Source organism: Sinocyclocheilus anshuiensis, unplaced genomic scaffold, assembly GCF_001515605.1.
Source record: "Sinocyclocheilus anshuiensis isolate Anshui unplaced genomic scaffold, SAMN03320099.WGS_v1.1 scaffold680, whole genome shotgun sequence".
Classification (NCBI taxonomy): domain Eukaryota; kingdom Metazoa; phylum Chordata; class Actinopteri; order Cypriniformes; family Cyprinidae; genus Sinocyclocheilus; species Sinocyclocheilus anshuiensis.
The window spans coordinates 1,379,173-1,394,488 of NW_015555783.1; the positions used below are offsets into that span (position 1 = coordinate 1,379,173).

At 33.4% G+C, this 15,316-nt stretch overlaps 1 protein-coding gene across 1 annotated transcript in view; it reads left to right on the top strand.

Moving 5' to 3' along the window:
• Positions 1 to 15,316, top strand: part of LOC107674760 (interferon-induced helicase C domain-containing protein 1) — a 32,955-nt gene that overhangs the window by 13,488 nt on the left and 4,151 nt on the right. The window contains exons 7-13 of the mRNA XM_016468852.1: positions 1,254 to 1,464; positions 5,404 to 5,621; positions 7,366 to 7,470; positions 10,549 to 10,672; positions 13,583 to 13,798; positions 14,686 to 14,942; positions 15,058 to 15,207. Coding sequence (XP_016324338.1) covers positions 1,254 to 1,464; positions 5,404 to 5,621; positions 7,366 to 7,470; positions 10,549 to 10,672; positions 13,583 to 13,798; positions 14,686 to 14,942; positions 15,058 to 15,207 — 1,281 coding nt within the window. The remainder of the gene's footprint in view (positions 1 to 1,253; positions 1,465 to 5,403; positions 5,622 to 7,365; positions 7,471 to 10,548; positions 10,673 to 13,582; positions 13,799 to 14,685; positions 14,943 to 15,057; positions 15,208 to 15,316) is intronic.

A 15,316-nucleotide genomic window follows, 5' to 3' on the forward strand; every position in this document is an offset into this window, starting at 1 on the left:
GTTAAACCCCAAAAATGTCTCATCAAATACTTAAAGGATCAAATGATCTTGGTATCAAACAATCAATTATTTGTTTGTTTGTTCAAGTATTTATTTATCTCATTTATTTCATTAAAACTCAAACATTTATCATCAAATTCTTACAAGACCAAATGACATTGGTATCAATAAATTCTTTATTTAAATATTTTTATTTATTTCAGTTGATATTTATAGTTAATTATTTTATTTATTTTATTAAAACTCAAAACATTTCTCTTCAAATTCTTACAAGGCCGAATAATCTTGTTATCTGTTATTTATGTAATTATTTATTTATTATTTAAATGTATTTATTTAAAATGTTCAAATATTTTATTTGATTTTACTTATTTTATTTCATTAAAACTCACATTACTCATCAAATTCTTACAAGGCAACATAATCTTGGTATTCTATAAATTCTCTAATAAATTATCTAATAATCTATAAATTATTTATTTTAATATTTAATTTCTTGAAATAAATATTTATATTTATTTTATTTTATTTTAATAAAACAAATTCTTAGAATTTCAAACAATCTTGATATCTATAATTTTTTAAAATGTATTTAAATATCTTCATTCATTAAAATAAATATTTATATCGATTTTATTTAATTAAAAATCAAACATTTCTCATCAAATTCTTAGCAGGCCAAACAACCTTGGCATCTATAAATTATTATATATTTTTTTTTAAATATCTTTATTTATTTATATTTATTTACGTTATTTATTTCTCATCAGTTCTTCGAAGACCAAATGATCTTGGTATTAACAATAATTTTACAGCTCTAAGCTCTCACTGTTTGTCAACAATTGTCTCATTTGTGTTTATTCTTAGAATTTTAAGAGAAACATCTAAGACAAGTCTTCTGAGCTATTAACGTGCAACTTTTGAGCAATAACATTCTTTACTTCCCAGGCTGATTAGATCAACAGGCACTGAGCTAGAGTTTTTCAGGCCTCTGAAAGAGAAAAACAGAAACTAGATGATTTCGACTGTTTGCTGTAGCAGCAGAGGGACTTTCTGTCCTGCTGAATCATGTCTTCAACTGCTCAACTGCTCATAAAACGTATAAATATCAGCAGAAGTGTGGTGCAAACATACGACTCAGCACTTCCTCAAAACGACCATTTAAAGTGATATCACAAAAAAAGTCATGCAATGCCCTAGCGACCAACCAGAAAACCCTAGCAACCTAATAATGCTATATGATATCTTTCCAGGTTCCCCTGGTCGAGCAGCACTACAAGGCCGAGTTTGGGCGGTTTCTGAAGCACCAGTACTCAGTGGAGCGGGTCAGCGGAGCCTCGCAGCTCAAAATCTCCTTCCCACAAATCATCGAGCAAAACGACATCATCATCTGCACAGCACAGATTCTGGAAAACTCTTTGGTCAAAGCCAAGAACGGCGACGAGGACGGGATCAAATTATCACGTAGGTCACATTTTCCTTCTCTCCAAACATCATTTCGACACTCTCAGAGAGTCAGAGTCCAGTCGAATGGGTTCGGCTTCTGTTAGAGGTTGAAAGGAGACCAGAGCTCCTCCTCTGAGGTTTCATGTGACAGTGTTTTTCCCCCATCAGTCTTTGCTGGCAGATTCGGCTCTCCTATGAGTCTCTCTGGCAGCGTCCGCCGCAAGGTGGGATTCCTCCTCTGTGGCATATGCTGTTTGTTGATTCCCCCCCCCCCCCCTTTTACTCTTAAACCTTTTTTTTTTTTTTTTTACCCTTTAAAGCCACCACAATTTATTATTATTATTTTCGACCACATGTCTGGCTGATCAAATTCAGTGGAGATTTGCTGTCATTTTCAGAGTCTGAGCTCCATTTCATCTCCCACTCCAGCCCTGAGGGGCCAAACAGACAGCACCTTTAAAGTCTGATTTGTAAAACGTGGCCCCATCACCCCACCGCCTCTTTGTCAGTGTGTGAAATGCAGACTAGCTCTTTTTTTTTTCTCCCAGAGACCCCTGGGAGCGCCGGAAGGCGGCACAAAAACGGCTGTAAACTGAGCCGGTGAGAGTGGACTGGAGGTTTACAGCACCCGCCTTTGATGATTAGAAACACATGCTAGAAAAAATAATGCTATTTGTATGTAAGGAATATGAACGTTCGTGGGGGTTTGTATATACAGTAATTTGTAAATTATAGCTGGCGATTAATGGTACAAATACAAATAATTGCAATTATGGAAGGAAATTTGAGCCAAAAATAAACATTCTGCCATCACTGACTCTCCCTCATGTCGTTCCGAACCTGTACAAGTTTCTTCCGGAGAAAACAAAAGATGTTCTGAAGAACTTGAGTCCAAACAACACTGAGAAAAAAAAAACATTTAAAAGCATTGCTCAAAATATCTTCTTTTACACGTTTAATGGACAAAAAAGTCATATAGGTTTGAAACTGGAATATGTAAATGATGAATTTTTGATCAGAATTTTTATTTTTGAATGAACTATCCCTTTATGGCAAGACACTACAGGTGATAACAGATATCACTATACTTCCCCCTATGAATAAGTGGATTAAGACAATTCATTTGTATTACAAGTTTTCCGACATGTTATGTTTAAATATGCAAATAAGACTTTAGCCAATTAAATATGCACTCATTTGCATACATTTTCAGAACGGAAATCTGAATATAGGATAAACATATTAGAATGAAAGATTTTTTACAGAGGGGACTCCATAAAACCACCATCAAAATGCTGTATAAAATCAGGCAAATGATATAGGAACAAACCGTTCTGTAAATACCTTTAAAATACAGATGGGAATAAAACTGTAAAGTTTGGTGTATGTAAGTGCTGCTGAAATGGAGTGAAAAACAAATTTTGTGAAATCATCCTTAAAAAATATGTATTATAATTGAAATCTACAGTTGCAATTAGATAAAGTGAATAACAAACAATTAAATGAGTATTTTGGATGTTTTCCTTCCACTAGTCTGAAAGAAGACAAGCTATGCATGCTAAATAGCCCTAAATCTCAAAACTAACCAGTGCATGAAAAAAACAATACTTTTGCCTGTAGTGTCTCGCCATTAAACTCGGATTTCACACAATAAAATCTCAAATGAAGTACATTCATAATTTAAAATATTAAATATTAAGAATAGTTTAAATATTCTATAAATGATAAAATCTAATATTAAGTAGTATTGAATTAAAACTAAGAAATATTGCACGAAGTATATTAATAATTTTAAATATTTAAATATTTAAATAATGTCCTATAAATTGGTACAGTACTCTAAATCGTCAATAGTTATCGTATTTTTAATTTATTGTCTATTCTCTTTATTATTAGTGTTATATTTCATTTTACTACCTTAAATTATATGTATGTCTGTACTTTTTTTCTGCACTGGAGAGCTTCCATCCACACCAAGACACCCTGTCACCAAGACAAATTCCTTGGTAATAAAGCTCTTTCTGATTCGGATTTTCAATTAGAAATGTTTCTTGAGTAGCAAATTAGCATGTTAGTGTGATTTCTGAAGATCATGTGACACTGAAGAAATTATTTAGCTATGATCACAGCAATAATTTACATTTTACAATACATTCACATGGGAAAAAAAATTACTCGAAATTTGTAATTATTCACAATATTACGGTTTACTCTATTTCTTATCAAATAATTGCAGCCTTTGTGAGCAGAAGAGACTTCATTCAAAAACATTTATAAACATCTTATGCATTTCAGATACTTAATGGTCATTTAAGTCACACATTAACCCAAAAATGTCTTTAGTCTTTCCAAACATGCTTGATTTACTTTCTTCCATGAAACACAAAAAGAAACATTTCACAGAATGTCAAAGCTTGTTTTCAGGCTCCAAAATGGACAAAAAGCACCACAAGTATATCAAAAGAATCCTAAAAGTTGTCCATATGACTTGTCGCTATATTCAAAGTCTTCTGAAATCAGTACAGCTTTATGTGAGGAATTAAACCCAAATTTAAGTTTAAGATTTAAGATTTGAAAACAAATGCAGAGGGCAGATTTATGAGTGAGTAATAATTTCATTTTGTTGTTTTTTTTGTCACTTAATTTTTCAAAAAGTTTAGAATGCTGCACACAAGTCATATGGACTGCAGTGCTTTTGTAATACTATTTTGTATATTTTGCTGTAGTATTGTAGTATTTTGTTCACTTTGATTTTATGGAAAAGAGCAGCTCTGATATTCTGCAGAAAATCTCAGTGTCTCGCAGAATAAAAACAAAATCATACAGGTTTGGAATGACACTTTTCCGCTTCACTTCCTGTTAGACAAGGTTATGTTTCTGCTGTCACACTCTGTGATCTTCTCTAGGCTGCGTTCCACTTCACTTTTAGACATGCACTCGTGAACTTCCCCAAGCACTTCTCCTCGGGGTAATCCCTGCTGCCATTTTGAAGTGCGTTCCACTTCATGAAGTGGACGAGGGAAGTTTATATGGACAGACCCTCGACCCCTGGATTTTGACTGAGGGAGCGAGTCTGCTTCATATGCACACTTCAGGCCGCTCCATAGACCACAATCCAACACGACTATGACGTCCTCGCAGTTCGCAGATCGAGTTTAATTTATCCCCACCCCAAACAACTAATATATATAACAGCCCAAGCATATCTATATACATATAGAATGCTGCACCAAACAAATTTGTAAGGGGGAAAATGATAAAACTGTAAAGTTTGGTGTATGTAAGTGCTGCTGAAATGGAGTGAAAAACAAATTTTGTGAAATCATCCTTAAAAAATATGTATTATAATTGAAATCTACAGTTGCAATTAGATAAAGTGAATAACAAACAATTAAATGAGTATTTTGGATGTTTTCCTTCCACTAGTCTGAAAGAAGACAAGCTATGCATGCTAAATAGCCCTAAATCTCAAAACTAACCAGTGCATGAAAAAAACAATACTTTTGCCTGTAGTGTCTCGCCATTAAACTCGGATTTCACACAATAAAATCTCAAATGAAGTACATTCATAATTTAAAATATTAAATATTAAGAATAGTTTAAATATTCTATAAATGATAAAATCTAATATTAAGTAGTATTGAATTAAAACTAAGAAATATTGCACGAAGTATATTAATAATTTTAAATATTTAAATATTTAAATAATGTCCTATAAATTGGTACAGTACTCTAAATCGTCAATAGTTATCGTATTTTTAATTTATTGTCTATTCTCTTTATTATTAGTGTTATATTTCATTTTACTACCTTAAATTATATGTATGTCTGTACTTTTTTTCTGCACTGGAGAGCTTCCATCCACACCAAGACACCCTGTCACCAAGACAAATTCCTTGGTAATAAAGCTCTTTCTGATTCGGATTTTCAATTCGGATTTAATTCCTATACTTGCAGAGTTCACTCTAATGGTTATTGACGAATGCCATCACACGAAGAAGGGCGGTGTGTATAACCACATCATGATTCGCTACCTGAAACAGAAACACCAGAACCAGCTACTGAAGAAGCAGGAGAAGAGTCCAGTTGCGCTCCCTCAGATTCTGGGTCTGACGGCCTCACCTGGTGTGGGAGGAGCGATGAGCCAGCAGAGAGCGGAGGAACACATTCTCCAGGTAACAACGACGCTCGCTTCCGGTAATGCTTCTTCAGCTTCTGCATTGTTCTGCTTATCTACAATGATACAGCAAAGACAAAAAATGAGTTATTTGAGTTGTGATGGTGCAGGCAACACATCTTTCTATTGCTCAAAAAAAGAAATTAATACTTTTATTCAGCAAGGATGAATTAAAGACATTTATAATATTACGAAAGATTTCTGATTAAAAAAAAAAAAATGCTTTGAACTTTCTATTCCTCCTGGAACAAATTTATCACAGTTTTCACAAAATTATGAAACAACAAAACTGTTTTCAACATTGATAATGATATTAGAATGATTTCTGAAGGATCATGTGACACTGAAGACTGCAGTAATGATGCTGAAAATTCAGCTTTGATCACAGGAATCAATTACTTTTTAAAATATATTCAAATAGAAAACATTTATTTTAAATTGCAATAATATTTTCTGCTTTTACTGTATTTTTCATCAAATAAATGCAGCTTTGGTGACTTTGAAGTCATTTGCTAACAATGAACAATATATTTCAACAGCATTTATTAACCTTTGTTAATGTTAGTTAATACAATTTTCATGTTCATGTTAGTTTACAGTGCATTAACTAATGTACTCGTGAATGTTGATATTAACATTAAGATTAATAAATGCTGTAAAAGTATTGTTATAGTTAGTTCGTTCCTTTAAATTACCACAAGAACCTAAAGGCTGGAATACTCCCGATTTTTTCAGATCTGCGTGAGTCTGTTGTTATGGGAATGATTTTAATGAAGTCTGGTAGTGTATGATTCTCAGTCGTTTAGTGTATGATGCCTAGCTTTTGAATTCTGTTCGGATTTTAAACGCCGTGTAGTGTATTCCAGCCTTTAGTTCTTGAATGGAACTGTTAAGGAACTGGAATCATTAAGCGGAAGCAAATTGTTAAAGTCTACAACTCCCATGCCTACCAGCAATGTGCATGTTACATGTTATGAGAACAAGGCTGAGCAAATCCATATGTTAGCGAATACACATACACACACTCTATAATACACAATTTCTACATTCTGCTTTACTTCAAGTTTTTTTCCTTCTTCTCTCAAATCAACAAACCAAATCTTCCCTAAGTGTTTTTTTGTAATCTGACTTTTGCACACACACACACACACCCTTCTCTCCCACATCTCTTACTGTTTTCTCCACCGCAAAGCTGTTTCCAATGTTCTGCGTGGCCCCTGTGCTGGAGGCAGCCATAAACCTCCGCATGCCTTTCATGCCTCTCCAGTCAGGACCCTGCATCACATTATTACTCTGCTGGCCTGTTTTACCATGAATCTTTATGACAACGTCACCAAAGTGCCAAGAGAAACTCTTTAGCCTTGGTTTCTCAGTACTAGAAATCAAAGTTAAGAAATGGGAATTGGTTTCTTTTAAAAACGCATGATTTTTCAAGACATTGACAGTTCTTAAATACATCTGCATTTGTCCAACGAAGTGAAACAACAAACCCAGCCAATGTAGTCTGATTCACAATCAAATGACTCCTGTAAACTGGATATTTTACTAAATGAGTCAAAATGAGTGATTCTAACTGATGTCAAGAATCAAATGACAATATATAACGTTTTGCTATTTGTAAATGCTATTCATTCGTTCAATGTCAGTTCATATTGATCGTTTCACAGTTTGTGTGTTAGCTATCTCTAAACTGGAGCTGTGAGTTCAACAGTATGTGTCTCATTATTTTTGATTCATTACAGATCTGTGCAAACTTGGACGCCTTCACAATAAAAACAAAGACTTTCGAAGAAGAGGAGGCCAAAACACCATACAAAAGGATTGCAAGAGCAGAAGAGAGGAAGGAGGTAATTCCACTTAATGTGTGTCATCGAATAAACTTGTGTGTCATTTCTGCACCACTAGTTTGGGATGAGAGTAAGAATAAAAAGAATATAAAAAAGAATAAAATTCTTCTCAACTGCTTATTTTTTTTCTTACTTAAAGGAATAGTTCACTCAAAAATGAAAATGTTGTCATCATTTACTCACCCTCATGTCATTCCAAACCTGTATAAGTTTCTTTCTTATGTTGAACATAAAATAAGATATTTTGAAGAATGCTGGTAATCAAAAAGTTGATCCCCATTGAATTTCATAGTATTTCTTTCCCTACTATGGAAGTCAATGGGGACCAACAACTGTTTGGTTCTTCAAAATTCTTCAAAATATCTTCTTTTGTGTTCAACATAAGAAAGAAACTGAACGATGACAAAATGTTCATTTTTGGGTTATGAATAGTTTATACTCCTGAAATACTGCTTTAAGTAAATGAAAATTCAACGCTCAAGTTGTTTCAAATGTGTATGAATTTCTTTGAAGAATATTTTGAAGACTGTTGGTAACCAAACAGTTGATGGACCCCAATGTCTTTTATAGTACCCCCCACCCCCGCCCCGTATTATGGAAGTCAGTGGGGTCCATCAATTGTTTGGTTAGAATTTTCATTTTTGGGTGAACTATCCCTTTAAGAATGTTCTTATCTTTTTTCTTACAATTGTTCTTAAGTCAAAACTTGAGAAGAATTCAACCTTTAAAAAAGAATCTTCTTAAATATCATCATAAATAAATTTGTAAAGTTAGGAAAACCTCCAACTTGCATTAAATCCTCAAAGGTAAGATGTTAAATGATTTGATTGGGTTGTTTCACATAAATTTTTCATCAGTGAGGCTTCTGCAAGAACAGTCAAACAAACAAAGTCAAAAAAAGGAACATTTTAAAGATTTTTTTTAAAGAAAATCTTTGAGAACTTAAGGTTTTATTTTGTTGTAGTTGTTGTTTTTTTAGAACTGCACTTCTTACAAACTTCTTGGAATTTAGGTTAAGAAATACATTTTTCACAAAACATTCTTAAGAATAAACAAACTAACTAACTAACTAACTAACTAGGGCTGGGTGATACGGCCAAAAAATAATCACGATGATGTTTTTCATATCAGTCGTTATCTATAATTATCACGATAAATGTCAAATTTGTATTTCTTTCAAGTTTAAAGGCAGATTTTTACTCCAATGTGAAAGTTGTAAAAACCAGATGGTTAATTGTAGTTTTAAACTATTCTTTATGGTCAGAACATGACAAAAACTTTGTTTTTGAATTCTTTACACTTTTCCAGTCATTTTTCCTCAACAAAATAAGTATCTTAATAGAAAAAAAATAATTTCTTAGTTCTGCATGTTCTAATGAGTAATATTGTTTCAAATCAAGAAACAGGTTTGTGTTGCCTGATAATATTAATAATATAACATTCTCTTAGAAATATACATTTGATAGTAGCTTGAGTTAGGATGCAGATGTAGATTTATGTTCATTATCAAAATTAGTTATATCTGTCAAAATTGTAGCAATCTAATTTTTATATGGTGAAATTGAATTATTCTGACTGTTTTGAGTTGTTTTTTTAACCATTGGTCTTCCATAGTAGCATGCATTTAGATCATGATAATCACAGTTAAAACCACAAATATAGCACCTCAATACCATGGTAAAAATTTAATATGGCTTCTAGGTATTTGTATGAAAAACAGTAGTCTAAATACTATACTAAATACTCTATTTAGTATAAACACATAAACGCTATAGCTTAATCATAAAAAAAAATACTGTCATTATATTCCATTACTCCTCCTTCAATACATTTTATGCATGTCTACATTAATAATATAATAACATTTTCTTAACCTTTTCTCTTAAGAATGTTCTTAAGATAGTTTTTAATTTAATGAGTTTTTTTAATCATTGTAAATAACCTTCGAAAGTTTGGATAACCTCCAACTTTCTTTAAATCCCCAAAGGTAACATATTTAATGAATTTATTGGGTTGTTTAAAATTAACTGTTGTAATTAAGCATTACAGCATTACACTAGCTACATATTAATGCATATGATATAGGGATGTGCACGAGTAATGATCAATAATGTAAACAATGATGATTGCGACTTTTTGGTGAATTCAAAGTTAGCATTATGCAACAACTCACTAACTAGTCAAACTGGGACTGTTTTTTAAATATATAAATTACGACATAACTTTCGGGAGCATTCAGCACATGTGAAAGCAGCCATACACAGCACAAGAAAGATGCACTAGACAATTCTTAAAAAAATAACTATTAATACATTAATCGAAAATATGATGTTTTCGTTGAGTTGATCAGCCAGTCTTTGTCTAGATCCGCAGTACAATCAGATAAGCCTGTCATTTTCATCTTAAGAAAAAAAAAAAGACATTCTTAAGAAAATAAGAATGTTGTTAAAGGAACGAACACTCCACTATTTTTGAAAATAGGCTAATTTTCCAACTCCCCTAGAGTTAAACAGTTGAGTTTTACCATTTTCGAATCCATTCAGCCAATTGGTCATTTTTGAGCGAGATGCTAACGGTCTAATCAGATTCAATGATCTATGCTAAGCTACAGCTAAAAGTGCTACCACCAGACCCGGAGATCGGCTGAATGGATTAGAAAACGGTAATACTCAACTGTTTAACTCTAGGGGAGTTGGAAAATTAGCCTATTTTCAAAAATAGTGGAGTGTTCCTGTAAGATTTGCACTTAAGAACATTCTTAAGTTTATCTTTAAAAATTTGTTTGAAAATAGTCTTGTGAGAAAGTCTCGAGTCTTGTTTAAAAATAGTCAATGACTTTTGCAATTCTTTTTTGGTGCCACTAGTAGCACAAAAATGACACACCATACAGAATAACTGTTTAGATATTTCTAGAAAAAGCCCGTGTAAACAATAACAATACAATAACAAAGACTTAAAGTTCTTGTCTGTCAACTATAAAGTGGGAAAGCATGCATACTGTACTGTAATAGTATATTCAGTTTAGATGTGGATTATTTGAAAAAGTGACAATAAAAACCTGTCTATGGCATGTTAAAGGACCCGTTTGGAGACGTGATCAAGAAGATAATGGATGAAATCCACGAGCATGCTGACCTGAAGCCACTCTGTGAGCCCGGCACACAAAATTACGAACAGTGGGTCGTACAGAAAGAGCAGAACGGTGAGTTTACTGCCTTTTACAAAGACATTCAGATATATGGAGGTTTACTGGGTCATTAAAAACCTGGAAATATCAGGAAAACGTCATAAAAATTATTACATTTTTAAAGGCGTCAATTAAATTTCCATAAATACAAATTCCTGGTGGCACCACAAAAACACAGTCTCAAACCTTCGTTTATGAGCTGTAACGTTACACAGTTTTCCTAACCAGCCACACCACTCAATTTTTCTAGTTTGCTCTTCTTTATAGATTTAAATAACTAGATACTGTGCTTTGTATAAGTATTCACACTAATTTTGAGCTTGTCTTACACACTTATTTGTACATGAAGTTTAACTGTATACATATATTTCTTCCAAAAATCCAGTAACCACGAACAAAATCCTGGTGGTTGGTGAGGATCTTTGCAAAGCTCTTACTAAAATGTGGTTTCTCTTTGTGCGTCCTGTGCCTCCTGCCTTCTTTGTAGAAACCATGATTCAACTACCATTTAACCACCATATTGTGGAAGTCATGATAAGAATTTCATATAGTCATGCACTCATGCAAAATGTGTCACAATAAGCCACAGTAATAACAAAGTATCTTTCCTGTTTTTAAAGGAAGAGACTGTTATTTCAGTGTGAATTCCAAAGAAGTTTCTCAACTTCCAGTAGTCCAGTCGTCATACAAAATGATAGAGGAGAAAAAACATCTTCAAAGACTTGTTATAACTAACCAGTATTCTACAGAGCTCAAAGCCTTTGTATCACTGATATACTATTATCGTTTTTGTTAATATTTTGAATTAGATTTTATTTTTATATTTTCTGTTTTTATGTGAACTTTAGTTAAAGGGGTGGTTGATTGCGATTTCACTTTTTTAACGTTAGTTAGTGTGTAATGTTGCTGTTTGAGCATAAACAATATCTGCAAAGTTACGAAGCTGAAAGTTCAATGCAAACGGAGATATCGTCTTTTAAAATTCTGGCAGTTTAACGCCTACAAAAATGGCTGGTAGGGACTACAACAAGTTACTTCCCGGGTTCGTGACTTCACAAACCCAGATAAACCCCGCCCTCGGGAAAAGGCAGCAAAGGGGGCGAGGCGCTGCTGCGCTGCTTTAGAGAAGAGGAAGAGAAAACTAGAGGTGCACGTAAAAATCTATTCTTATATGAATCTCGATTCTGTCTTCTAACGATTCTAATGGATTCACAAGTTTCAAAATCAATGTTCTAAAACAGCGGTTCTTAATACTGTTCCTCGCGTCCCCTGCTCTGCTCTCTCTCTCTCTCTCTCTCTCTTTCTCTCTCTCTCATTCAGCTCAGCTCCAACAATGAACTGTTACAATTATACACTTATTTTCACATAGCTATGAGAAGCGTTAAACATGGACACGCGTACAGTTTCCATACTGTATTAAAGCTTTAATCAGGATAAAACTGTACATTAAAAGCTAACATAAGCAGTAGCATTTACAAATAACAGCGTATCTAAAAGTATGAGACAACAACAAACAAAAAACATAGGCCTACCACTAAAAGCCGTGCTTGCACAGGTTCTGCACAATCCTCTTCATTAATATCCTCTGCTTCTCAATCGGGCTCAAACTAAGCGATAGTAACGACGCCTTTGTTTACAATACAACCAGAGCACACGCCACTGAGTAGAGGGGCGGGGTGATTAGACACGCACTAGAGGCGGTTTAGCCAATCACAACACACTGGGCTAGCTAGCCAATCAGAGCCCATCGCCTATTTCTGAGGGAGGGGCTTCATAAAAGCAGGAAATTGATCAGCACATTTCTTAGAGAAGGGACAGAGCTGTGTGGAATAAAGTTAAATTATGTGAAAAATAATGCATTTTTTTTAAAAACTAAGCATTAACACATGTTAGACTGCTCCCCATTAAAACAATCAAGCCTAGAAAAAAAACACTGAACCACCCCTTTAAAATTTTAGTAATTTTGTTGTCTTTTTTTTTGTTTTATTTATCTTTATCTTTTTTTAGTTTTATTTATATATTTATATTTATATATTTATTTTTTTATTTAAATAGGTTTTAGGTTTTTATTTAAATTAGGTTTTAGGTTATTTAGTGTTAGTTATTTTAGTACTTCAAATTAAGTCAAGTCAAAATTAAAAATGGTACCTTGACAGCTAGCTGAAATAAAATAAGTTTAAGTTTTTTATATTGAATTTTATGTCAGTTACAGTATTGACCCAAATATAAGACGATGTTTTTTTCTTGGAAATACATCTGAAAAAAACGCGGTCATCTTATATTTAAGGTCTAGACTTTGACAAGTCAAAATTAAAAATGCTACCTTGACAGCTAGCTGAAATAAAATAAGTTTAAGTTTTTTATATTGAATTTTATGTCAGTTACCGTATTGACCCAAATATAAGACGATGTTTTTTTCTTGGAAATACATCTGAAAAAACACGGTCGTCTTATATTCAGGGTCTAGCCAATACGGTAATATCCCCCCCCAAGTAGTTAACAATAAGGTTTTTTTTTTTTCAATTTCACCATAGATATTTGTAAGAAATATTTACCCAAACCAATCAGCTCTGAGACAAATCCCAACATTAAAGTATTTTACACAAAAATAAGTAAAAACTGGGGGGGAAAACAAGCGAACAAGACAAGTGTATTAACTACTCATCTCATGATGCACTGCAAATGATGTAACTTAAACCTGATTGCTTAAAAATTACGTTGAAATTGCATAACTTCAGAATTCATGGTAAGCCTGTTTTAAATGTGTATTATTGCTACTTTTTCTCTGTGGAGAAAAAGAATGGGATTTTTACTTGCAATTATGGATACACTAAATACTTTATTTAATAGTCCAATGAGTGGACTACCCCAGGAGTTATATTGTTGAACTCTTTATAAATATCGACTGTCTGTGTTGTTCACCAGCTGCTAAGGAGGAGAATCAGAAGGTGCGCGTGTGCGCCGAACATCTCCGCCAATACAACGAGGCTCTTCATCAGAGCAACACCATACGCATGTCAGATGCCTTCCGCTTCCTCGACAAATATCACAACGAAGAGCTCAAGACCAAATCCAGCCCCGATGAGGAAGGCACTGTTACAATCACAGACACTGAGCGATTCCTCTTCACTTTGTTCAAAGGTATCATAAAAACAGACGCAATGCTCTCTGGAATATAGTGGAAATAGTCTTTTATGGGGCTCCAGCGATTACTTAAGCTGTTAATAAAATAAAAATGCATGGAGCCAAGCAGAATATTTATCATCATTTACTCATTTTGTTCCAATCCTGTATTATTTTTTTCATTCCGTGAGATGCAACAGGAGATGTTCAGTAATATCTGAGCACTTTTGATGAAAGTGGATGATGCTTTATACTAACAAACAAGCATGGGAACAACATGGGAGTGAGCAAATTATGACTTTTTTTATTTTTGGAGCATTATTGATATTGTTAAGCAGTGTTCTTTTAGTATATCCTATTATAGTTTTTGTTATTTTGAATTGTTTTATTTTTTATATTTTCTGTTTTCATTTTAATTTTAGTAAAAGTTTTGGTAATTTAGTTGTTTTTGTAATTTTTATTAGTTTTAGTTTGTTATTTTTTATATCTGTATAGTGTTTTGTTTTTTTAATTAAGTTTTAGTTTTTAGTTTATTCCATTTTAGTACTTTAGTACTAGTACTTAAACAAAAATGAGAAATGTTACTGAAAGTACTATCTGAAATAAAATAAGTTTGATTTTATTTTATATTCATTTTAAGTAATGAATTTTATTTTTTTTAGTTAACAATAATATTCAAGCTCAATAAAAAATTACAAAAGCACATAATAAAATTACTCAGTTAAAATTAAATTAAATTTGAAAACATTCAACTGGAAATAACTGAAAAGCTATTCAAAATAATACTAAAACAACACTGTTTTGGATAAAAAAAAAATCCCTTTAAAATGTGTCCAGACATGCTAAACATCTTGTTGGGTAATGCTGATTTACTGTTTGTATCGGTTTCTCTTAATACTCAACAGACAATAAAGCAAAGCTGCAGGAGTTGATGGGAAAGCCGCAGTATGAAAACAACAATCTGGCCCAGCTGAAAACCAACATCCTGAAGGAATTCAGCACCAGAGAGAGCGCGAGAGGCATCATATTCACCCGGACCCGCCTCAGCGCCATCGCTCTCTGCCAGTGGATTCAAGAAAACCCCAAGTTTGATGAAGTGGGAGTCAGTGCCAGCTATCTGATCGGTGGAGGAGATCAGAGCGTGGTGAAACCGATGACTGCTGTAAGTCACTCTCAAACTCAGGAACTAATGTGTCTGCATTCATTTAAATGATTGTTCCAGGTTGCATTAGTGGCATAATATCGATTTTAATAAAATACTGTCCTGCCATTTACAGGCAGAGCAGAAAGACGTGCTGAACAAGTTTCGTGACGGCCAAATCAATCTGCTAATAGCCACCACTGTAGCAGAAGAGGGTTTGGACATCGCCGAATGTAATTTCGTCATACGCTATTGCCTTGTGACCAATGAGATCGCCATGATTCAGGTGTGATTTTAGATTATTGCTCAACATGATGCTACACTTTCTGGCCTGTTTCTAAGGGCTTGTAGTTTTTTGTTTATTATTTACTTTAGATGCCATATGGCTCTCGGGC